Here is a 26,022-nt window from a genome sequence, read left to right on the forward strand (position 1 = left end):
TTCAGTTGCTAAAAATGCAACTCTAACTTAAACTTTAATCTCACTATCTCCTTCTACTTGTACATGAAACTTTGTCACACTTCAGTTGGGCATACTGTATGAATAACCTTTGATCTATCATGAGTAGCACACAGATAAACAATAAGCATTAATTTATATTTGCCAAGTGTAACATATTTTAAAACAATTACATAAATAAATCAAAACAATATAAAACAAATTCAACTTTGTTTTAAAACTCTGAGGGTTAATCAGAACCAATAAAATAAGCTAACAACAATCATAACATGGCAAAACTTCCTCAAACTCTAAGTTACTTGCTGTTATACAGCAATAGTAAGGAGATAAACACTATTTCAAAAGACTGAAGCAATTGTGCAAGTCCAAGCATTGTGGCTTTTTGTAATTGACAGAAATATTTTCAATATGCAAATGTTCTAGGTGCCATTCAAGGCTTTTGGGCATGGCAGTGTGTCAATAATCACTAGAAACACCACTGCCAATTTATGCCATAACATTTTGATTTTTGGACCTTGATTCTTTGTGATGTTCCCCTCTTCTTTTGTCATCTATTCTACTATCCTCCTGGTATTGCCACATCAATTCTCCACAGCTATCCCAGGACGAGAAGGTTTCATATTTCAGCTGTTGTCTATTTCACTTTATTGTTTTGTCGTATAAAGTTTATGGATCCTTTGTATATATATATATATATATATATATTTAATAAATGAAAAGCTTTGTATTCCTGCATTAACCTACCATGATAAGCAAATATAGCCAGTGAGTCTGATTTTCAATCTCAGCTTTTTCAAACATACGAAGTATTTACGGTGTGTATATGTCTGTAGGTTCATTTCCCTCTTGTGCTCTTTCCCCCAACATTTCTGTCTCTGCCATCTTAAACTATAGGTCTTTTCTCAGATTGTGCAAGCAGGCAAGTTAATGAACTCATATGAAACGAATAGAAAATTTTACCGCCCTTTTTTTTAAAGTTAGGTATATTTATTAATTTAGGTATTTAACATGATCCAGGCTGAATCAAAGATTCAGACAAAGGTGGTTTCAGGCCTTAGATTAATGTGTTTATGGAGTTGCTGATATGTGTGTGTGTTTTCTTACTGTTGTTCTAGCCTAGATTATCTCTGTGTTGTATATTTGTTGGCCTTGGATTGTGGATGCCACCAGTATTTACTGTATAGTAACAACACCACTTGCCTAACCTGGGTCCTTGAGAAGGACTTAAAAAAATGGATAAAAATGCCAAATCCAGTCTAAATATCTGGCTAACTGTGCGACCAACCACAATCCTTAATACAAATTGATAAATCCTTGGCACATAACACCCCAAGTTTAATTGTGATTAAAAAGAAAAAACTGTGGAGAACTGATGTGGCAATACCAGGAGGAGAGTAGAATAGAAGACAAAAGAAGAGGGGAACATCACAAAGAATCAAGGTCCAAAAATCAAAATGTTATGGCATAAATTGGCAATGGTGTTTCTAGTGATTATTGACACACTGCCATGCCCCAAAGCCTTGAATGGCACCTAGAACATTTGCATATTGAAAATATTTCTGTCAATTACAAAAAGCCACACTGCTTGGACTTGCATATACAGCACATCAATACATTATATTCCCTCTATTCTATAGGAAGAACTGAATGTGAATGAAGACCAACACTAGCTATAAAGAACGAGTAGCTGTGATTTCACAGGTTGTGTATATCATAGTTTATATCATAATATGTTGGCAAGGATTTCTAACTATCAATTAGTTAATAGTTGTAATGGAGTGGTAGTACACCACATAAATGCTTCCCATTGATCTTCAGTATATAGAACTTCTACATTTTACGCATATACAGAAATTCTCACTTTCCTGATTGGGGTCTCTGTCACTCTTCTCTTAAAAAAACAAAACAAAACCCTTTGCAAAGTAGCCTCATCATCTTGAATTAGCTCACAGAATTAGGAAAATATAAAACAGAACTATATTGGTACTTGGTAGGACTGTGAGCATGGTTAGGTAAACATCCAATAGAGTAGCAGAACCTATCTTTGAACTCTGAAACTAGTAAATGTATACATGCTATTTAAACTCAGCTGCATTTAATTGTGATAAAATTCAAATTTGACGAGGAACTCTTAGGAAAATGAAATTTTGTAATTTTTGATTTGCCTTATTAAGTTCCCAATTTTTGATCTGTACAATGTTCTCCGAATTCAGAGTTCCCCCTTTTCCCATATGAAAGTATACAGTTGTTTGCTTTTTAGAAGCATGCCCCTCAAATTGGAAAATTAATTTTGTAGCATGAGATGGAAATCTGTTCAGAATAGTCTCTCAATCATAGAAATGCAAATGGTAGTTTTTATCTAGTACAAAAAAATGGAAGATTTTAGCACTGCTAATATAAAACTAATTTGTGCTTTTTGCTTACCAAAGGACTGCACCATTCTAAGTAATTATGGAAATTCCTCCTCTCCCCCAGGGGAATAGCCTTTAGGCATTCTCAGTAGTCCAAGGTGGAACCTGAAATCTTATCAGGACTGAGCCTAATCCAATCAAGTCCACTGCATTCTACTTTAAACTTACACTTAATATAGACTGCTCTTTGACATCAAAATATTTTCCTTGTTCTTTTTTTAAAAAAACCTAAATCTTTTCTAATTTTTAATGAATTTTTTACAGAATAAAAATAATACAAATTTAAAGAAAAAAGTGATAAGAAAGAAAGAATAGGGACTGAAAAAAAAGAAAAGGGGAATAAAAGATTTAAAGGAGCAACTTTCAATCTTCTTTACAGCAGTTATAAATATATTTATGTTTTATCCCTTCGGGATCATTGCTCCTTTCTTTCCATATTCCAGCTTTTCTAATAATCAAACTCATAAATCAAATGATTTGTTTCCAGCCAAAAATTCAAAAAGGATCAAAATCCAAAGTTCCAAAGAGAACTCGACATTTTGTCTAAACTTTTTGCGTACATTTAATTTTGTGAAAAGCATTGCCTAGTTATAAACACCCTGATTTATAAGAAACATGAATCACTTTACTGATGTATTTCCTTATTACTTTCATGGGTGTTCCTTCACTCCCCATCCTAATGCATGCACAATGCCAATTTACCGTTGTGCTTTAGCTATGCTCTGACATGTGTAGTTCTAAAATATTTGGAGGGCACCAGGTTGGGGAAACTAAAGGGCCAGATTAGAAGCACAGCACTTTCCATCTTATTTTTAATCAAACTTTTATTAGCGTGGAATACACTCCAGGAGTTCACAGAACATGTTGTCCATCAAAATACAGTTTGCTTTTGTGTGTTGCATAAACTCACCCAACTGGGATTTATTCAATAAACCAGTTAAATAAATCAGAGCATATCTCTGGGGAGCATTTCTTTAGAGTGAATTATCTAATGGAATGGACTAAAATGTCTTAAACCCAAGATGTCCTTTTACCTCACAAGTCATGAATAAGAGTAAGTCTTTTCAGTACAGGTAGCCCACAACTTACAACAGTTCATTTAGCGACTGACTGTTCAAAGTTATAACGGCACTGAAAAAAGTGATTCATTACCATTTTTCAGTTACAATCTTTGCAGCATCCCTGTGATCATGTGATCAAAATTCAGATTGTTGGCAAGTGGTCCATATTTATAATCATTGCTGTGTTGGGGGGGGGTCTCATGTGACCCTAACCCTCTGACAAGCAGTCAGTGGGAAAACCCGATGCATTTTGACAACAGGGTTACTAACTTATCACCTGAAGCAATTCAGTTAACAAATGTGGCAAGGTCGTAAAACAAGGCAAAACTCACGCCAGAAATGCCTCACTTAAAAAAATAGAAATTTGGGGCTCCATTGTGGCTGTTAAGTCGAGGACTACCAGTACAGATGTAAGCCACTTAAAAAAAAAACACAACAACATGGCTGCAGGAACACTTTTTTGAGTTTCAGAACGGAAGCCGGTTGAGCAAAGGGCTAAGATCGGCTTCACCCCACCGCCGCTGCCGCCATCCCGAAACGAGGACCAAAAACCTGCAAAACCTGTTAGAACCAGAAGCGGGGCTAGGCCACGCCCCCTCTACCCTCAGCTCCCTCTTCATTTTTTTAATCCATCTATCTTTTTTTTTAATCTCGTCCATTTTGCGGGTCTGCGAAGTGACCCGACGTTATCGGCGCCTGAACCTATAGAAGAGTCAGAAGAAAAGTAAAAGAAAGTAAAGAAAGTTGCGGCCTGCCGATGTTTACAACTGCTTGAACTTCCTTTCTAATTGTGACGAGAGAGAGAGAGAAAGAATGAACGAACCTACCCAAAAGCCCTGCATAATTGACACCCCGATTCCGCGGGACGAGCCGGCCGCTTCTGCAAGCGCCGGCGGAATCAATGAAGCTCCCCCCGCGGCGCCCGTTCCCTTAAGGAATTTCGCCCCTCACCTCCTCTCTTCGCTCGCTCAGGCGGCCGAGGAGGCGCTCCCGGAGCAACCCGGAGCTTTTCCCGCCTTATTTTGCTCCTCCGTCTTACCTTCCGCAGGAAAGCCAGGCACGCCACCATCATCATCACCACCACCTCCATCTGCGCCATTTCAATGGTCGCGGCTAATCTCGCAGCCCAGCTCTTCTTTTCTTTCTTTAACGCGGAGGGTGTGTTTGCATGTGTGTCTTGTGACGGGGGTACCTTAAACTCTCCACCCCCCTACCAGGCGTCACCGGGAATCCCCGCTCGTGAAAAGCAGCTGAAAGCCCTTGATGTTCACCCTCTTCTCCCGGCAGAGCAAGCGAAGCCCTTCCCAACTTCGCAGTTTCCGCGGGGCGCACAAAAGTTGTAGGAGGCTAAAACCTTTCCCTCCCCGCCCACTAAATAAATCAGAGGCGAGTCTCCTCCTCCAATGCCCGCTAAAGAAGACACGCCTAGTTTGTTAGGTTTAAGATGTGCCATTGGATTGATTTACGGAAAGTTACTGGGCGCTCCTTTTCTTCAAGAAAGGCGGAAACCGGTTTTCACTGCCCCCCCCTTCTTTTTTTTCTTCGACCGTCCCGTTTAGCTTACGATCCCAAGTATTCTGTGAGGATCCCTCTCCTTCAGATTCTAAATCTGCTAACTTTTTTGACTTTCAGATAAGAACCGCCGCTAAAAGTCGATGCAGATTGGGTGGCACAGCAACCCCGTTATAACCTATGTGCTGCTCTCGCTCCAGGGCTCCCCAAATTTAGCAACTTTTTAAGACTTGTGGACTTCAATTCCCAGAACTCCTGAGCTGACATGACTGGAGGAGGAATTCTGGGAGTTGAAGTCCACAAGTCTTAAAGCTGTCAAGTTTGAAAACCCCTGGGAGTCTAATCCAATTCTTTGTGTGTTTGTGTGTGTTGTGTCCAGGTCTTTCAAGTCATTGTTGATTGCTGATAACTACCTGGACAAGTCTGGACAACTCTCTACAGTGGTTTGCCATTGCCTGCTTTTTAGGGATGAAAGAAAGCGACTGGCCCAAGGTCACCCCGCTGGCTTTGTGTTGTAGAAAGTTAACACCCACCCTTCTAGAAAAATGAAATATTCTAGGAAATATTTAAAAGGCAGAATATTCTACCTCCCTGGATGAGATAAGGAGAAACATGGTCTTGGAAAACAGCCCCCACCTTTGTTAATAGTCCCAGCAAGACAGCCATCCTATCTACAAGACAAAAGATGTTTACTCCAGGGTGATGGGATTAGCCCTCACTCAGATCCAAGTCATTAAGCCATAATAGGAAGCAAGTTCAAAGCCCAACAAAGAGTATAAATCTCTCTCCCTCTCTCACACAAGTGCTCTTTTTTTTTTCACCAAGACCTCAATGTGGTCCTGTCCTCCATTAAACCATCTTCCCTGCAGTCTCCAGGTTTCCAGTGTCTTTCTTCCCACTTGGGACTGAACCCAGATTGACATTCCTTCCAACAATGCCTAAGGCTGGGCTAGAACTCATCATTTCCTGTTTTCTAGCCTGGTGTTTTAAGCATTACACTAAACTGACTCTTTTAGGCTCAATCTAAGGGCAGAAAAAAATGACGTCCATTTGGGCTAAGCGGGTGGAGAATAAGCTTCAAATAATAAGCTTCCCTTCAGATGGTCCAACATCTCTCTGGAACTGCAAATCACATCTGTACAACTGTTGTAGAAGTAAGTTGAAATACATTTGCAGGACAAAATTCTCCACACCTTCATTTTCCAAATAGACACAGCTCATGCACAAGCACATCATAGTGACTGAGTTTGGGCAACTTGCTAACCATGATTGTTTTAACCATGGTTGACTGAACAACACTAACTAACCAAACATAAACTAACCATTCACATTTTAGACTAGCATGTTGTTCAAATTTACCAGCTCTGTTCATACAATGTAAGCCACCAACCAAGGTTAGTTATGTTTATGCAATATGCTAAACAAATAGATCATAGGTAGCTTACAGGAGGATTTCATGATTTTTCCATATTTGACTCATACACAGGTCGATTAGCTATGGTTTATGGTTTAGTGAATCATGCCAAAACTGAGCTCACACAATGCACTAGGCGAGGGGTAGGGAAACTTGGCTCTTTTATCACTTATGGACTTCAACTCCCAGAATTCCTGAGTGAGCCATAAAAGGTTCCCCATCCCTGGCCTACTGGTTTTTCAGTTGTGGGGGAAATCAATGTTTGACTGGAATGGGACTGTATAATATACAAATACAAATTCTTTTGACATATACAAATTTGTATATTAAACAGTCCCATTCCAGTCAAACATTGATTTCCCCCACAACTGAAAAAGCAGTAGGCCAGGGATGGGGAACCTTTTATGGCTCACTCAGGAATTCTGGGAGTTGAAGTCCATAAGTGATAAAAGAGCCAAGTTTCCCTACCCATGCACTAGACCATAAACTAGTCAGGTTACATGCATCCAGACAGAGTGAATCAACTGTTTATGGGTGGCTTATGAACCATAGTTAATATCAAACCATGGTGAACTTGATTAATCACACTATGCAAATATAGCCAGTTGATGGCTTCATCATTCTCCACGTGAATGTAAGTAGGACTCCTACTTGAAGAGCCCACTCTCCAACATGGTCTGCCATTCAGGGGTCATCCTGATCATTATGGCCCACCGTCCACCCCTTTCTCAGCTACAGTAATGGTAAAAAGAAAGTTTCCAGGATTTCTGCTGTGTGGCCAGCAGGAACATGGACAAAAACATGGAGTATCAACACTATTGTCTGCAGCACCATAAGGCATAATTTTAAGTATTCATGAGCAGCTACCTTTGTTTTAAATCACAGGTGTCAAACTCATGGCACCATGTGACATATCACATTTTTTCACTTTGTGGAGCTGGGGTGGGCGTGGCCTGCATGTGAACACATCTGGCCCGTGGGCTGCCAATTTGAGACCCCTGTATAGCTGGTCACTATATCTGATCATACCTGCCATGCCCCTGGTGGAGACTGACTCTGAGGGAGAGGTGGAACAGCCAACAGGGAGTGGAAGTGTGGCTCCGGAGGTTGTGGAGTGGGCTGGGGAAGGGCAGAGGCCAGCTGAGCAGTCAGAGGAGGACCTAGGGCCATCTCCACTCCATCCTAGGGCAGGGAGGAGGATAAGGGAGAAACGTATTCTACTCAGGAGAGGGCCTTGATCCTCTTCATGGGCTGCAGCTGTGGCAACTGAAAAAGAGGTCAGACATGCATACAGGTGAACGCTGGAAATAAAGCGTGGAAATATCCTCTCTGAGTTTGGTGTCCTTCCCAGTCTGTGTTATCTGTGGATGTCATCCATCCCTTATCTTGCCTGGTTTGTGTTGCTTTTTTCCTTCTTCTTGTAACTGTTTGTGTGGGAGTTTTTTTGTCTTCCGTCAAGAATATTTGGAGCTTGGAAGCAAAGTGAAGGAATAAAAGGGGCTTAACCTGTTTTCTGTGACTGTGTTTGTTTTGTATCCCACCCTGGGACACAATACCTGAATACATGAAGCTTAAGATAGGATGGAGGTGATGGCTTCTGGGAAATACTGAGGCTTCAAATGCCATTGTTAGTATGCATTGTCCTATCTGAGCATTGTGGCCCTGTAAGTGCAGCATCTATACCCACTTATGCCTGGATATGTATTTTTCTGAATTCACACAATACATTACTTAGAATCTGGTGGCTACCGTCCCGCAAACAGGCAAGGCAAGGACTCTCTAAAAGAGATACCTTCCCTGACTGTGAAAGGCTAAAATCCAATATGCATTTTTTACAATTGTGATGGTTGCATTATTTAAACGTTTCAGTATTTCTACATATACTTTCAGTCACAGAAAAATGGATAATAAATATATTTAAGTTACGTTCGTTTAAGTTCCCAACGCTTTTCGAAATTCTATCTATTCTACTCTTCTATCTATATTGGGAAGGTGAATGGAATAATACAGGTAGTCCTCGGCTAACAATTCATTTAGTGACTGAAGTTACAACGGTCCTGAAAAGTGACTGATGACCATTTTTTACATTTATGACCATTGGGGCATCCCCATGGTCACATGATTTACACTCAAATGCTTGAGAACTCATATTTATGACAGTCGGAATATCCTGGGATCACATGATCTCTTTTTGTGACCTTCTGACAAGGAAAGTCAATGGGGAAACCAGATTCACTTAGCAAGCGTGTTACTAATTTAACTGCAGTGTCCAATAATGAGAGTGTTTGAGTAGAATCACCTTGCAGGCTTCATACCCATTGTAGTGGATTAAACACCTGTTTGCAAATAGTGTTTTTTTTTGATCAGTTACGATAAATGTTGTGGTTTAACTGAGTGGAAATTTTTAAGCATGTATTAAAAAAGTCAGAGCCTTGCAATCAGAAGCGAGCACTGTCAAGCTCAACAAAACCTATGTAATATAACTGCTCTTTCTGTGAATGTATACACTGTAATTACAACCTCTGCAAAATTAGTATTTTCAGCTACATCATTTCTCTTTCCACCAATCCCAAGAATTATTTTTCCAAAACCCTATCCCTTTTGTTCAAGCTTCCTTAATGTTTTTTTCTGTCAGGATCATCTAACGCCAGCTCTCTGCTTTCTAATATTCATGCTGTTTCTACTGTGTGCATTTTTCCTCTCACCATGCTTAGTGAGAAGAAACATGAGAAAACCAGTGATGCAGTTATCACTGATTTTAAGAAAACTGTTCTGCCCCCTTTGCTTTTTTCCCTCAAGTCTACCACAATTCGTTGCAGCAATCTGTCTAGTAGTAACAGTGTTGTAACTTGTGGGTAGGAAACAAAATGCATAAAATATTCTTAAGAAAAAATATATATTTTTCCACTTGTGTAAAATAAAAAGGTCATATTTTAATTTTTTAAATCAGTCTAACCCTCCCCCAAATGACCAGTGATACAAAAAATAGAGCATGCCCCACTTATGAAGAGTCCTACATTCCAAAGTAGCTGCAGTTTACAAATACAGAAACTTAATCAAATTTTGAAGAACCACAAATCATTTTTAAGTGTAGATGTTATGAATGTCAGTAGGTGTCACTAATTTTGTCAGTATTTCTGTGCTTCTTGAAATATCCTGTTAAAAACAAAATAAAAATAAAGTTAGAGCAACATCTGAAAGGGTTTCACTATATAATTGTTGGGGGGAAATCCCATATAAAACACCTACATATAAAACCAACCACCTGCAAGTGAAGCATTTGTGAAATGCAGCACATAAAGCTCTACAGTTTGCTAATCAACTGTTTTTGTTTCATCTTTTTATATAATTTACTGAATAAAGACATCAACAGAAGAAAATATAATTTAACTGAACATAAAATTGAACATTCTTAAATCTACCATGTTTCTCACAAAATAAGGCCGGGCCTTATTTATTTTTTTGACCCCCCAAAAAACAGCTAGGCCGTCTTTTCGGGGGTGACTTAATTGCCCCCCTTGCATCCTTGGGTGGGCGGGCGGCGACAGCTTGGATGTTGACCTCGGCGTTGGTGGGACACTTCGTATCGGGAGACCTTCCGCCACCATTACTTTCCCTTCTCCCATGCTGCCGTGGCATTTAGAGCAACGCTGCAGCATTTGGCAGCGCTGCTTCCATGGCCGGTGGGTCTGGCGGAGAAAGCCCGAAGCCGCCCGTCCTTTCAAGCCCTCGCCCAGCCCAGCCCCATCCCCACACATCTCCAAATGTGCCGGCAGCTCCAAACGCTGCAGCGGCACGGGCAGTGGGCAGAGGGACTGACTCTGCGGGTCTCAGCTCAGAGAAGGACGCAGCGCAGGCTGTCGCCTTGCCTCCCTGTCCACGGATGGGTGGGCGCTATCACTGCCTCGGGCAGCCTCTCCCGGTGACCCCTTCGGGTTTGGGCTAGAGGGACTTGGGAAGGAAGCCAAGCTCAGGTCGGCCTGGCTCTTTCGCTTCGCAGGCGGGCGCGCACCCGCGGCTTGCTTTCCTGGCTCTGGCCAGCCAGCATAGCTCTGGTGCGGCGCTGGCAGGATGAGCAGAGGGCCTGGCGGGGAGGCGCTTGCTGCCTTGGTGAGAGCTCCACTGCCGGGCAGGAGGGCCCACCTGTCAGCTGTGCTGGGCACCCCAGGCGAAGCTCTTCACGCTCTGCCTGGTGCCAGGCAGGGATGGCGGCTGGACGCTTCTCCCGGGGTGGGCCGATCCTGTGCTGCGGCCCCGGGAGATTCGCCTCCCCACGTGGGGTTGGGCTGCCCTCTCGGGCAGGGGAGGCTTTGTCATACCAATAATAGGGCATCATTTTTAAAAGAACTGGCTTTGCCTCCGAAGGTGAAGGGAAGGCGGTGACAGGAGCACCTGAAGCCTAGTGCCTTCGCCGGGCTCTGGTTGCAGGGAGGAGCCCTGGTTGGCCGTGCGTGGCTGCACCAAATGCCGTGGCGTTGTTCTAAACACAGCGGCAGCATGGAGAGGAGGGAAAGCAATGGTGGCGGAAGGTCTTGAAGTGCCCCACCAATGCCAAAGTCAACGCAGGCAGCACCATATCCAACAAAATGCAACAAAAATGCTTCCTAACGGCAAGTCCCCCCGCCATTCCCCCATTTCTCATGTTTAATATAGGCCTTAATTTAGGGGGAGGGGCTTAATTTGATTTAATGCCAATAAAACATGCTGGGACTTCCTACTGGGGGAGGCCGTATTGTTGGAGAAACACGGTACTATAAACATCAACATTTTAATTGGGCATTCATTCTTATATATATCTAGTGCAGAGTTTTTCAAACTTGCAGGCTGGGGGATTCTGGGAGTTGAAGTCCACATATCTTAAAGTTGCCAATTTTGAAAAACACTGATCTAGTCAGATGCAACTGCATTTGATGCAATCTGCACTGCATTTCTGTCCAATAAGGATAGGCACAACTGAAGCAGGGCTATGTTTATTGGCAGTCCAAACTCTCCAAAAATCACACAGCTCTCCCACAAAATGGTCTTTAAAATTATTTCTGAAGTTGGCAAATAGACAAAAATAATATCCCTAGGCACTTGTGTGAGCATGTTAGCACTCCCATAAATATAAGGAGAAGACTGTTTGGCACAAGTAGTAAATATAATTCTTTTTTCTTTTCATGGTCAGTTATTTGAGTGTTAGCAATCATATTCACTTGCTATGAATCTAAGATTACATGTTGATTTAATAAAGTAAAATTTAATCTAACAGCATTCAGATAATCATAATGCACTTAATTATTGTCACAGAAGATAACAGCCTCTTAACTGATCTTGGTCAACTTCAGAAAAACTAACTCTTGTTGGGCTTGGGGCAAACTGCCCAGTGAAAGGATGGGTCACTAACCATTTCTGCCTGTAATCCATTATCCTCCCGTAGCTAAAAAAATCTTCTGAGGATGACTTAGCGTTTTGGTCTGCAATAGGTGTTTTCCCCCACAACCCGCCTCAGGATGCTGTGTGCAGATAATGGAGGATGTACTGAGATGTACCTGGAAGGTGGCCAAGAATGACATTCTTCAGGCTGGAAATCTTATGTCTCCAGCTGATTCTGCCACTTTCCCATGGGACACTCACTTCAATCTTTTTACTTGATCTTTTTATTCAGTCTCAATCCTCTTGAAGAATTCTGGCTTCTGCAGCCACACACTTTCTCTTTTTTTAAATTGGTAGGTCCACATTGGATTAAAGAATGCAAATGTTTGAAATTTACCAGCATATATCTATTTAAATTCATGTAAATGCAAGTGTAATTGAAAGGACTTGGTGTTATTTATTAATCAAATTTATATAGCTCCCATCTCTCCTATTATGTTGGGCAGAACACAATAATTCACCCATCTCTTTGCTGTTCAATGTTATAATTAAATCTTACCTCCACTAAACTTTTTAGAATTTTGGATGATAAGACAGGTTTGAAGGTTTCAATAGTTACTAAGTCCAGTTGGAGTATATCCGTGTAACATTGATAAAATATTGCTGGGATTTGCCACACTTGACAGTAACTGAGAACTAAATGGAAAAGAGAGGAAAACAAATAATAATATGGTACATTCTTTGGTTTACAGCAAACTACCAATTCATTAGACTGCAGTATGTATCTTTCATTTTACCCTAGAAAGGGAACTCAGCTCGATGATTATTTTACTTTGATACATAAATTGGTTACTTTTAACTTGCAACACTAATAACTGATTTCTAACACATCTTTGAGGACCAAAGAATGGATCATATTCTGTTGTTAAAATATATTGGATCTCATCCATTATAACTTCTAAGGTGGGGGTGAAGCTAACAAAATTTAATGAGTTAACTCATTAAAGTTTTGAACTAAGATATCTTCAAAGGGGCTGATTTACAGAATGTCTCCAAAATCTAGAACACATGGAATTGAAATTTGGCAAATTTTATAAATCATTTTATGACATAAAAATCATTTTATGACATAAAAATTACCATAAAACATTTTATGACATGATACAAAATGTTATAAAACATTTCCTGTGGTTAACTCCTGATGTTTGACTGTGCTAGACAGTTCAACATGGGCAACTTTTAAGGCAGATACATGTTTGAATGCCTCACTGAATTTTTAAAGAATTTTTCAAATACATTAGAAGCTCTGCCATTGCTAAAGGCATTGAAAAAACTGATAAGGAAATATCTCTGAAACAATAATCCAGGGGAGTCACCAGCATTTTTGTAAGTAAAAGTAAATAAATAAATTCCTATCAGAACTAAAAGTCCAGTGATTCAGTAAGGCTTCCTAGGGTAAATTATAATGCCTTTATTTATAAATTGCTTGAAAAAAAATGCTAGAAATTCTGTGTATTTTCCCATGTCCTTATAGTTGTGCTTTTAAGGTTGTAGCAACCTTTCGGCAGAATCTCATCTGCCATCACCAGGCTTCTGTATTGTGTTCGTCTGTGAGAACACAATATGGACGAACAATACAGAAGCCTGATGATGGCAGATGAGATTCTGCCGAAACGTTGCTACAACTTTAAAAGCACAACTATAATGACGTGGGAAAATACCCAACAAAGCTGAATACCACACATGTAAGTACCCGCAAAAACTTAAGAAATATATATATATATATATATATATATATATATATATATATATATATATATATATATATATATATATATATATATGGTATAAAATATGGTATAAAATACCTGCTGCTGGGAGATCCCGTATAATGTTTGGTTGTTCTAGAAGAGAGCAATAAACTTTATCTTTGAACTCTCTTGTTTTCAATGCTCGCAGGAAAGGTGAAGGGAGAGTCAGAGTGGACTCAGTGGTTTTATAATCTGTTACAGGACACGCTGAAAGAACTAGTACTTGCAAATCAATCTGCTGCAGACATCCAAAAACCTAAAAGGAAGATTAAAAACACCATCATTGCTGAACAATCCCCAGAGAGATGAGCTAGGGCAGTGATGGCTAACCTTTTTGTCATCCCGTGAAATGCAATGCATGTGCGACCCTCCCCGTGCTCCCTCAGCCCCTGCGCATGCAGACCTGTCTCTCGCAGGCATCCTCCCCTCCCCACATGCGTGGCAGATACCCAAACATCAGCTGGCTGGTGGGAGGCGCGCACGCATGCGCAGTGGAACTGAGCTGGGACAATGGTTCGCGTGCCTGTGGAGATGGCTCTGCGTGCCACTTCCGGCATACGCGCCATAGGTTCACCATTATGGTGCTAGGGCATATCCATTCTTGCCAGACCAAAATACTGGGAGCTGCTAATGATTCTGCCCCTGCCTTGTAATAATTTCAGTCTGATTTTTAATGTTAATAGTTACATGTGATGAAGCAGGGCTGTGCGTGTGTCAGGGTTTCAAGTAACACCCCCAAGGTAGCATTTTCCTCATTGGAGACCCCTGATCCAGGTCATGGTTGTTCCAAAGGTGCTTTTTTGTCAGGAGGCAACTGGACTTTTTTTTTTTTTTCCTTTTGAAGATTTTTCGCTTCTCATCCAAGAAGCTTCTTCACCTCTGACTGGATGGTGGGGAATGGGAGGATTTATATTCCTTGCATTTATATTTGAAACGTCTTCAAAAGAAAGAACAAGAAAGTCTACTTGCCTCCTGAAAAAAGCACCTTTGGGATATGCATTCCAAAGCATCTTTTTTTCTTTCAAATCTGAATCACTATACAACTCCCAAATAATGCCTCTTTTTTTTTTCTTTTCATAGAACATACGTTAAATGAAGTCACTCCTACAGTAGATAAATGTAGCCTCCAATTCATGACCTGCTTTATCCAAAACATAATCAAACACGCATTCAGAAAGGGAAGAGGCTTGATGAGTTGACCCTGGCCTTGTCTGGGCTATTTGTCCCCTATTACCTTTTCAAGCCACTGAAACTGCTGGTCTTCAGCCACATAACAATTGCACTGGCACAGTAAAATCTGAAAAGGATGAGAAATACATTAATTTTAGTGAAAGAGTCATGAATGCCTAATGTAATCAATCTCCCTCCCTCCCTCCCTCCCTCTCTCTCTCTCTCTCTCACACACACACACACACACACACCAACCACAAGCTGCAATCTTCTAGGTGTTCCTTTGGAAGTAAACCTCATTCAGTACAGAATCACCTAAGTGAACTTATATATGCTTGCACTGAACATTATACAGCTAGTCCTTAACTTATGACCACAATTGAGCCCAAAATTTCCATTGCTAAGTAAGACAGTTGTGAGTTTTGCCCCATTGTATGGCCTTTCTTGCCATAGTTATTAAGTGAATCACTGCAGTTTTGGGGTTACTAACATGGTTGTTAAGTGAATGTGGCTTCCCTATTGACTTTGCTTGTCAAATAGTAGTAATCACATGATTCCAGGACACTGCAACCGCCATAAATACATGCCAGTTGCCAAGCATCTGAATTTTGATCACACGATCCTGGAGATGCTGTAACAACCATTAAGCGTAAAAAATGGTCAAAGGTCACTTTTTTTAATGCCACTGTAGCTTCTAAAGTTCACTAAATGAATGGTTGTAAGTCGAGGACTACCTGTACTGAATATGGACAAATATCCAACTGGCACATCCTTAATTAATCATTGCTGCACGATTCTTCTTCGCTGACACATGAGATAATTGAAAGAGACTATATTTTGAATACCAAACAGCACTGCCTATAGATGTTGGCACCTGTTCTGACCCAGGCTTCGTCCAAATTAAGGAAACACAAACTGAGTGTAAAATCAAACCTTTTTTTACTGCAACGCTGGGAATTTGTTGCATTCCAAGCCAAAACTCATTAAATACAAATCTGAGAGATAAGCTCACGCCTTCAGGGTTGTAGAAGGCTGCCAAGAAATAGAAGTCCACTTAATTAGAACATATGCCAACAGAAGTTCCAGCAAAGACAAACCAGAGTTCGCAAGGCTTCAATGAGGAATCAGAATCTAATGAACTTCTTTGCTTCCTGTAAAGAACACGTCACCGAGGACTGACTTTTATCCCTGATGGGAGGGGCAATCACCTTCCAGCCTTACTCCCGAGTTGCCCCTGCTGTTTCAGCTGCTCTCTCTCCTTCTAGCAGCCCTGCACACACACGACTGGGAACAGGCTCCCTGGGGTCCTCTGCTTCGCTGCTGCCAGACTCTGAAGGCAGCACCCCAATCTCAGATGGTCCTGGCCCCATCCCTGCATCGGATGCAGGACCCTCATCCAAATCCTCGCCAGACTCCCTGACTGGTTCCCTTTCATCCTCACTGTCCGATACCTCTGCCATCTCCACCGGCTGCCGCAAACCACAACAGCACCCGAAGTTAGTATGGAGAACAATCACTTATGTTCCCATAAAGGATTCTCAGCTAGAAATTCCTGCTTAAGTGGACAGTATCTAAAAAGACTCAATTCTCAAGCTGTCATTAATATAAACGTGCAGGAGTGCATTAATGTTTAATTAATGGTAATCTAATTTTAAACTCTCCTTTGTTTTTAAAAATGAAAAGGCAGAAAGTATCCATGAACAACTATACAAATTGTATATAAGCCTTTGTGTGGCACAGAAGCTAAAAACAAAAAACGATTATTAACTTGAAGTCTCAGCAGGGTGAAAAACTTACTTCACTTTGAAAGCTTAGTAGGATCAACTCTGGTTAGTATTTGAAGGGGCGGTTAGAATGGAAACCCAGGGCTGTAGGCCAGACTGGGAAGTCAAAAAAATAAAAATAGCAATCACCTTCCAGAATGTTGTCCAAAAAATTTTACATAGATGTCTTGAGAAATCACCAGGAATTGAGCATGACTTGCTTTAATTTTACTTTTTAAAATAATCTGAAAGTTTACACTGAACTTCTCCACCAAATAGTATGAGATATACTTACTGTGGGATCTGAAACTGACCGATAAAAGCAACAGTATGAATCTTTGGGAAGATGATTTGTTACTTTTGATGTTCTACACCACTCATTCCATAACTGGGCAGATCCAACCAGCTCCCAGCTTCCAGAATTCAAAATAAACGAAGACAGGAATGCTGTAGACCAAATGAGATTTATTACATGAATCACTAGACTGATTGCTAATCTATATTAGCAATCATTATTAGCAAGACTAAGCATTGCATTTCACTTTGCAGAGACCACGATCCACAAATGATTTCAGTTGACAGAAACGAACCAGCAAGATCCCACAAGCTACAGATAGTCCTTGACTTACGACCACAATGGAGCCCAACATTTCTAAGTGAAATATGTGTTAAAATGAATTTTGCCCCATTTTACAACCTTTCCTGCCACAGTTGTTAAGTGAATCACTGCAGTGGTTGAGTCAGTAACACGGTTGTTAAATGAATCTGGTTTCCCCACTGACTTTGCTTATCAGGTGGTCATAAAAGTTGATCCCATGACCATGGAACACTGCCACCATCATAAATATGAATCAGTTGCCAAGCATCTGAATTTTGATCACATGACCTTGGATGCAATGGTCCTAAGTGTGAAAAATAGACAAAAGCCCCTTTTTTTCAGTGCTGTTGTAATGGTCACTAAGTGAACTGTTGTAAGTCAAGGATGACCTGTACTACAGTGCTGAAAGAAAGAACGCACTACTAACCTACTGCATTGCCTCCAACACCCAAGATAAACTTTGAGCAAGGAAACTTTTCTTCTGCTGATATAGTTGAGGTGTTCCAGGTGATACAAACGTCTCTAAGTATTAGAAAAGGGAGAGGATTAAAAAGACCTGAACAAAAGGCTACAGAAAAAACTTGAGTTACCTCAGAAAAAAAGCAATTTCTAATGTGGAATTTTTAGTGTTCTCTGAGCTCTTGTTTTCTTTCAGTCATTTCTATAGCACTGAAGATATTATCTAATTGGGTAATGAAACATCTGCAAGTAAACAACCAAATTGCTACCTACCTACTACTGGTAGCAATTTGGATATCACACAATCACAATGGACTAAATACAAAGGAAACCTCTAAGCGTTCATAATACCACTGACTAAAAATGCTTTCACTCTCCAATCATTGATAACAGAGAGCAGCTTTTAAGCTGCTTTCCCCCCAAAAATGATTACTGCACCGTTTCCCACTAGAAAATAAAAAATTCTAGCCACTGGAAACAATACAGCTGCATTCACATGAGACCGTGAATGCAGACTAGGTAACTACAGGTAAACTTAATGTGTTGCATGAATCCAGAATGTACAGTTAAAAGTTCAATATATTGTAAAAGCAAAGGTTGGATTAAAAATAAACTACAATAAAGAAATTAGCATATAACAAAAACACAGCTTACATGCAAGCTCTATGAAGCCCCAGTTTTTTTGGTTTGTTAGGATTTGGTTTGTGGGGTTTTGGTGTCTTTTCTGCTGCTACACAATGTGGTTACTGTAATAGTAACTGGGTTTGAAAAACAGCAGGAAACAGAAACAAGAGGAAAGAAAAATCTGTCACGTCTGTTTCTCTACTGCAAATCACTCCACCTAATGAAGCAGCTTTTACTTCTATTAGAGGGGAGATTTTTTGTGCTTAATTTTTAGTATTGAAATAAGAGGTTCATTAAAAGAAAAAGAAAAAGCAATGTTGACATTTCTCCCACACTTCTAATGATCACAAGTGCCCTTCCAGAGTTAATGGGAATGCACAGCAGTTCAGGTTCAATCCCATCTTAATTGAATCAGGCCAGGCACTAAGAATACCCAGGCGAGATGGATTTTTTGTTGCTGAAAAGGGGAATAATATATAGTGCTAAAAGGCTGTTTCACTGCCCACTCCATCATATATTCACGTTATATTATGAAGTTTAAAACTCATATTTATTACACCAATCAAATACCATACTCAAAACTTAATTTGAGAGGCACTTCATCCAAGTTTGTTCTACAAATTATTATTACTACATTCACATAAGCTTGGGGAATGATAATGCCTGCTGCTTGTTTGAAGCTTAGCATATTGCACAAGCCCCTTTTGTCCAGCTCCCGAGGTACCACATCCTGCAATCTCCATCCAGCAAGTTAATAGACAGAAGCAATGCTTCTTAAACTTTTTGCTCCCAGGTCTCCTTCCCATTAAAAAAAAATAATAATTATGGGGAACCCCAAAAGAACTAAAGTTTGCATGGGTTATAGTTGATGGTTAAAACTGAAAACTGGCTCATTCGCTGATGCTACCCCGCTTCTCACGATCATTTGACGGGATTGTAATGCATTTATTATTGCATTATTTAAATTTTTCCATTTCCCAACATAGGCTGGCAAATGATTTTGATCTCGCGGACCCCTGAAAAGTTCTTGGGGGAAACCCCACTTTAAGAAACACTGGTCCAAATCAAATAATAATTCAGACTTCAGATCCACGTGCACCGTGCACCCCTTTCGGCCACAGTATGTGCGTTTTGCAGGAGCAACACCCCTTCCCTCCGGGCCAAAATTTTCAAGAAGAAATGCAGTACTCTGAACGTGCTAGAAAGCGAGGTGTGTGCCCCCCCGCCATTTTTTTCTCGCTCGCGGGTCTCTCCCGCTCGCCACCTTTTCTTTTCCAGCGCCAGCCGAATCTCCCGATCCTCCGGAGTCTCTTCGCGCTCTTCTGCGAGCTCCTCTTCGTCATCCAGGCCGGCGCGGCTCGGGGGTGTGACCACCTCCCCAAAAAACGTAGCCATCTCCGGCGCAAGCCAGCCGATTCACCGAGCCGGAGAGCTGCCGAAAAGCGCGTCTCCTTCCGGGTTAAAGCCCCAAAGTGGCTGCATCGGCGAGGATCGCAGTCTGGAGCTCAGCGAGCATGCTCGCCTTCGGTTCGGAGGATCGCCTTTCAATTTGCGGCACCGCCGGCTCTTTGCAGCGCCCTCGGCTGGCCCAGAGCCGGATTGTCTGCGTTTAAGAGCGCTTTTGCTTGGCCTTTTAAATAAGGCATTGCGATTCTATGTGGTTGAGTAGGTGTGTGTGTGACGGTAGGGGAAGGGAAGGATCTCTCGCCGGCTTACAAAGGGTAGAATATAGAATTCTTTATTGGCCACACAAGGAATTTGTCTTGGTGCAAACGCTCTCAGTGTACATCAAAGAAAAGATACAGTCGTCAAGAGTCAAGCATCAAGTACAACACTTAATAATAATCATACGGTACAATAAGCAATCAAATCATACTAGGAAACAGTCAATATAAATTGTAAGGATACAACTGACAAAGTTAGAGTCATACAGTCACAAGTGGGAGGAGATGCGTGATAAGGAGTGATAAGATTAATAGCAATATTAGTGCAGACTTTGTAAATAGTTGGACAGTATTGAGGGAATTATATTTGTTTAGCAGAGTACGCACTGGGGAATAAAACCTGTTCAATCTGGGAGGGCTTTGGTGGTTGGAGAGGCCGTTTTGGTAACCTTCAGGCTGATAAAAGCTTACCCTCAGATATGACTTGGAAAGAAGGAATAAAATATGCTACTGCTGTTGCTACTACTATCCATAACATTGGAAGCTTTGCCAGAAGTTTGAGTTTGAATGTGGCAAAAATGACTGGGATCACCAAATTGACAAAGTTCTTGAAAATGAGAGGTCCTTGGGACTTTATAATCCAAACAGACAGACATCTGGCCCACAACATCCGGCCTGACATCACTACTATGGGGGCGGGGGGGAGTCTGGTTTGTTGATATTGTAATACCAGGTGATGCACAAATTGAAGAGAAACAACTAGAAAAAATAACCAAATACTGCAATCTGTAAATTGACGTTTAGCAATTGTGGAGGAAGGAATCAATGGTTGTACCAACAGTAATAGGAGCTCTTGGAGCAGTACCCAAAAGGGTTGCCTAGATAGATGGAAATTTCAAAGTTACCAGACCTGAATATTCTGACTTTGCAAAAAAACCACCTTACCTGGAATTCAGACATTACCTCAACAGCCCTTAGGTTCTTGGTTAGGTCTTGAACTGTTAAGTTTTTAACCAGTCCCAGACTGTGAATCAAATTGAAGGTTGATTGATTGAATGAGTGAATGAATGATTTATTGGCCAAGTGTGATTAGACACACAAGGAATTTGTCTTGGTGCATATGCTCTCAGTGTATATAAAAAGAAAAGATACAGTCAGCAAGAATCATAAGGTACAACATTTAAAATCATAGGGTGCAAATAAACAATCAAATCATACTAGGAAAAAGTCAATATAAATCCCAAGGATACAAGCAACAAAGTTAGTCATACAGTCATAAGTGGGAGGTGATAGGAACGATGAGATTAATAGTAATAGTAATGCAGATTTAGTAAATAGTTGGACAGTGTTGAGGGAATTATTTGTTTAGCAGAGTGATGGCATTTGGAAAAAACTGTCCTTGTGTCTAGTTGTTCTGGTGTGCAGTGTCTGGAGCGTCGTTTTGAGGGAAGGAGTTGAAACAGTTTATGTCCGGGATGTGAGAGGTCTGTAATTATTTTCACAGCCCTCTTTTTGACTCATGCAGTATACAGGTCCTCGATGGAAGGCAGGTTGGTAGTAATAGTTTTTTCTGTAGTCCTAATTATTCTCTGAAGTCTGTGTCTGTCCTGTTGGGTTGCAGAACCAAACCAGACAGTTATAGACATGCAGATGGCAGACTCAGTAATTTCCACCGTAGAACTTAATCATCAGCTCCTTGGGTAGTTTGAGTTTTCTGAGTTGGTGCAGAAAGAATATTCTTTATTAATTTATTAATCTATATTAATATAATAATTGCTTTTATACAAGGAATGAAGGGTGCAAGATGCAATTAAGTGGGCTGGGTTGTACTAGCTTTTTCTATTTTCACCAATGATATTCCCACTCTGCCCAATCTGATAGAGGGCAGAAAACACTGGATAGAGACAATCCCACCACTAATTTTTCGCCAAGTGACAACAGTGCTGTGAATTGCATCTGGAGGCGAACTGCGAGCCAATGCAACTCACTAGCAGCAGTGTCACAAACACACTACATGCTGTTGCATTCTGGGCCTGCCTAAGTTTCACAATGCTCTTCAAGGCCAGCACCATGTGGAGTAAGTTGCAATAGTTTGATGGGGAAATGACTAACCTATGGTAGCGGTTAGCAGGATCCACCAATGGGTGCAAATGGTTCACGGATGCATGGATACATTTGTCCTAACCTTTCCTGGTCATGGCTGCTACCAGCTCCTCAGATAGGAAGAGGAATCCAAGAGAATCCCCAGATTGGGCATCAACCCTGAATGGCGCAGTATAACTTGAGGCTAATGATGAAAACTCACTAGATCCCTGGGGCTGTAAAATCCATAACCACTCAGTCTTGTTAGGGTTAAGCACAACCTCTAAAAGCTGGAAAAGCACTGTCACTTCATCATGAAGTGAAGATGTACCACTGAGTATCATCATATAGATGATACTTCAGCTGTGCCAATGGTTAGCTTCACCCAGGAGCCATTAAGTAGAACAAACATAATAGACATACAAGATACAACACAAAAGTTATTTGTGTCTCACTATCTTGGCAATTCATCCCACAAAGAACATTTGTTGTTCGTTTTGGAAAAGAATTCCAAATAGATTTTGGGAAGGAAAAGAAGAGATGCGAAAGCATTCTTTGTGTAACTGCTGATACAATATTGGAAGATGGAAGCAAATTTGGATCTGACACTTAACACCAGCATTTATTTTTTAAAAGTGAACATAAGGTCTGAACAAGAGTCTAGACCAATAACTAATTATTGTTATAAAATTCCTTCAATAAAGTTAAGTTTTAAGCTAGATCATCACGTGCTATTTGAAGCTCTCTTACAATAGAGAAATTGACCCTTTCAAACCCTGCACCAATTTCTGAGGGGGCTTATTTGGTTTCACAGATAATCCTCAATTTACAACCACTGATTTAGTGTCATTCAAAGTTACAATGATGCTGGAAAAAGTGATTTAGTCCTCACACAATCCCATCCAACTTGTACTTATGTGACGAAAATTTGGGCACTTGGTGTCTTTATCTTCATAAATGTCTTAGATGAGGGAATAATAGAAGGGGAACTCATCAAATTTGAAGATGACGCTAAACTGGCAGGAACAGTCAACACCCCAGAAGAGAAGCTCAGGATCCAAAAAGTTCTTGACAAACTTTGAACAACGGGCCCTATCGAACAGAATGAATTTCAATGTGGAGAAAAGCAAAAGTTTTACATTTAGGCAGGAAAAATCAAAGGTGTAAGTACCAATTAGGCGAGACCTTGCTCAAAAATAGTAACTGTGAGAGCGATCTTGGGAGCCCTAATGAATGATCGCTTAAACATTAGCCAGCAGTGTGCAGCAGTTGCCCCAAAAGCTAATGCAATCCTGGGTTGTATAAACAAGAGGCATAGAATCAAAATCACATGAAGTACTTAGTACCATTTTATAAAAACCTAATAAGATCACACCTGGAATACTGCAACCAATTTGGTAACCTTACGACAAAAAAGATGTTGAGACTTTGGAAAAAGTCCATAAAGAACAACTAAGATGACCAAAGGCCTGGAGATTAAAACATACGAAGAACTGCTGCTGGATTTGGGTTTGGCTAGTCTATAGAAAAGGAGGACTAGCGGGATATGACAGCAGTATTCCAGTATTTGAGGAGCTGCCACAAAAGAAGAGGGAGTCAAATCATTCTCCAAAGCACTAGAGGACAGGACAAAAAACAATAGTTGGAAATTAATCAGAGAGAAGCAACCTGGAATTAAGGAGAAACGTCCGAACAGTGAGGACAATTAACCAGTGGAACAGCTTGCCTGCAGAAATCATGAGTTCTCCATCACTGGATATTTTTAAGAATACTTTCATTTTGTGCACTGCAGCCTTCAGGGTGCGGTTGCATCATGCAGTGCTGCCAAACTTGATGTCATTCTGATAGAACGGAATGCAAAGTATCTGTCTGGGGTGGATAATTTGGCCACAGTAGTGTGTGACCCCTAATTCTATTATTTGGAATAAAAGCAGCCAGAAGTCACACAAACTTTAAAACTAATGGTAGGGTTTTTGTCCCTATGGTACGGTAACACGGCTGCTGGAAAATAAAACTACCCAGAATGAGAAGTTGCATTCATTGCTAAATTCTAGCAGACAGCTCCATGTGATGTGCCCAGGATTTTCCATTTGATTTTAAAGTGTCTCAAAGTGTTGAGTAGAAAAACATAAAGACATGCTCCGTGTACAATGATTCAGCCATACAAAGCTATAATGAAAATTATGTAATTTATTTCAATGTGTCAAGCACAAATTGTCCCCTAACATGGGAACATCACAAAGAACATAGTTAAAAATCTGGAAACATTTACATTGAAAGTTAGCCCAGACTGGCAACACCACTAAATATTTTAAGGCTGTATACATACATACAGATTATATATATATACACACTGCTATATATATATATATATATATATAGCAGTAACTTACCACTTGGAATTACTTCAGGCCAGAAAAGAAAAGCTTAGTACTGGCTGCATTTCTACATAAAATATTGCAAATCTTTTAAAAATGGTGTAAAAATAGGAAGACTATCATCAACATATTCGGAGGATGCAGTGGCAAACCCTTACTATAAATGTACCTAAGTGCACACAAGATTTGAAGATGCCTTCAATCAGTCAGTCAGCCCTATACAGATAGTGGGATATTATGTAATACTGTACTAGCAATCATCTTTAATAGAAAATACAGGGAAGCCAAACAAATAGATTGCAAGAAATCACTTTAGAAATATGTAGAAGCAGTGATTTGCAACTGCTTGGGTATCTGTTGTGTGCTTCAATAGATAAAAGGTCCCTGGGTGGCAAAAGGAAATTCCTGGTGAATCCCAGTACCTTTGGGATTTTGTGACATACAAAATTACGTATAGACACAGTACTTACATGCTCATCTCAAAATAATGCTACAGTTCAGAGGCATTCTTTTCTATAACACTTATTATGTCTCGTGTGTGTGTGTGTGCGCGTGAGTTTGTGTAACAGCTATCTTATGTAGGCTGCAAAATCCAAGATGAGTAAATGTTTTCTATATCTTGGCTGCTTTCCAGAAAAACATCTGGATTTTTTGCAGCCCAATTAAAAATAAAAACTGATACACAAGCAGGCCTATTTGGCTCACTGACATAATTTAGGGCATCAGCTAATTGCACCTTGAAGGCCTCCAATTTCCTAAAAGTGGCAGGCTATAAGAAATTGCACATATTTGTGGAATGTGGTGTGCTTTTCTTAGGGATTTTAGATGTGACAGCACACACCAGAAGACCCAAGAAACTGTGCTGTTTATACCCATTGGCTGAATTTTCATATGGTTGCTTAATGTATGCAAATTAACTGATTCTGGAAGACATTTTAAAGGATGCTAAAATGTCCTCCCTCAACAAGAGAAGAGATATAAAACAAGTCAGTGGGAACCATTTTACAAAAGAAGTAGATGCAAACAATGCTTCAGAGGATGTACCAATACTGGCTGGTAATGCTTAACTGCGTCAGAAAAATGACAAGACATAGAAAACAAAATTGCACAATTAAAGCTACATTTGGCTTTAGCATTAAGGCCCATATAGGTAAAGAGGTCCTTGTGAATGTACATGGAAAAAGGCAATGACACTGATCGTAAGAACAAAACTATGCAGGTTCCCTGCCTAACCTGGCTCTCTCTCTCGCTCTCCTCTCTCTTCCTTCCACTCCTGACTGTGTATTAAAGTGCTTGGTGCCTCAAAGGGCCCCTTGCAATTAAGTCTCCCCTTTTCTACAGCTCCTCACTTTTATTGCTGCCCAATGCAGTGTTTTATTTGAAGACATAATTAATGAAGAGCTGACAGGTTAGAAAGATGCAGAGAAGAAACCAACAGCGAGAGTCCACAATATTTTGGGGTGAGCCCCTCCTGTAGAGAGATTCCTTGCTCAGCGCAGTGAGGTTTCTGGAAGAAGAAAAAAAATCAAGCCATTACTATTCAAATGGTCACTGACAGATACAGATCCTACACAAAAAGCAAAGTATCCCTGCAGAATTAAAGCCTAGGCACACATACTTTTTAGGACTTAAAAAGGACCTAAAATAATGTCACACTTTCAGTGGTTGCTCTATTCACCAACTCTAGTCTTTTGCAGCAAAG

At 40.5% G+C, this 26,022-nt stretch overlaps 3 protein-coding genes and 1 long non-coding RNA gene across 7 annotated transcripts in view; all 4 read right to left on the bottom strand.

Annotated features, from left to right (window-relative positions):
* The window catches only part of LOC113440268 (tumor necrosis factor receptor superfamily member 6-like), a 32,333-nt gene extending 27,437 nt beyond the window's left edge, over window positions 1–4,896 (bottom strand). Inside the window, exon 1 of the mRNA XM_026706546.2 lies at window positions 4,530–4,896. Within this exon, the coding sequence (XP_026562331.1) occupies window positions 4,530–4,589 (60 nt within the window). The 5' untranslated portion in view covers window positions 4,590–4,896. The remainder of the gene's footprint in view (window positions 1–4,529) is intronic.
* A 4,433-nt stretch (window positions 4,897–9,329) lies between these two features.
* PSMG1 (proteasome assembly chaperone 1) lies at window positions 9,330–19,764 on the bottom strand. The gene is made up of 7 exons (XM_026706739.2): window positions 19,461–19,764; window positions 17,541–17,635; window positions 16,811–16,962; window positions 14,817–14,879; window positions 13,640–13,838; window positions 12,331–12,467; window positions 9,330–9,572 (listed from the first exon to the last, which is right to left on the bottom strand). The coding sequence occupies exons 1-7, from the start codon at window positions 19,589–19,591 to the stop codon at window positions 9,501–9,503; spliced, it is 849 nt and encodes a 282-aa protein (XP_026562524.1). The 5' UTR covers window positions 19,592–19,764; the 3' UTR covers window positions 9,330–9,500.
* Window positions 18,300–19,438, bottom strand: LOC148128106 (uncharacterized). Its single transcript, XR_015740782.1, has 2 exons — window positions 18,414–19,438; window positions 18,300–18,377 (listed from the first exon to the last, which is right to left on the bottom strand). It is a non-coding gene; the product is annotated as an uncharacterized LOC148128106 (long non-coding RNA).
* Window positions 19,765–24,114: 4,350 nt separating the features above from the next.
* The window catches only part of OSBPL5 (oxysterol binding protein like 5), a 146,475-nt gene continuing 144,567 nt past the window's right edge, over window positions 24,115–26,022 (bottom strand). For all 4 annotated transcript variants that reach the window (XM_087920276.1, XM_026706539.2, XM_026706538.2 and 1 more), the window contains exon 22: window positions 24,115–25,827. In XM_087920276.1, coding sequence (XP_087776402.1) covers window positions 25,695–25,827 — 133 coding nt within the window. In that variant the 3' untranslated portion in view covers window positions 24,115–25,694. The remainder of the gene's footprint in view (window positions 25,828–26,022) is intronic.

This window comes from Pseudonaja textilis, chromosome 1 (genome assembly GCF_049901715.1).
Source record: "Pseudonaja textilis isolate UNSWEBS1 chromosome 1, rPseTex1.2, whole genome shotgun sequence".
In the NCBI taxonomy this organism is placed as follows: Eukaryota; Metazoa; Chordata; class Lepidosauria; order Squamata; family Elapidae; genus Pseudonaja; species Pseudonaja textilis.

What these genes read in the sequence shown, in the direction of transcription:
- PSMG1 (XM_026706739.2), bottom strand. Translation starts at nt 19,591, where the DNA reads ATGGCTACGTTTTTTGGGGAGGTGGTCACACCCCCGAGCCGCGCCGGC. An exon ending in TGTTGGAGGCAATGCAGTAG is followed by an intron (nt 16,963 to 17,540) that starts GTTAGTAGTGCG and finishes TTTGGTCTACAG; the next exon opens with CATTCCTGTCTTCGTTTATT. An exon ending in AGTTTCAGTGGCTTGAAAAG is followed by an intron (nt 13,839 to 14,816) that starts GTAATAGGGGAC and finishes TCTTCCTTTTAG; the next exon opens with GTTTTTGGATGTCTGCAGCA.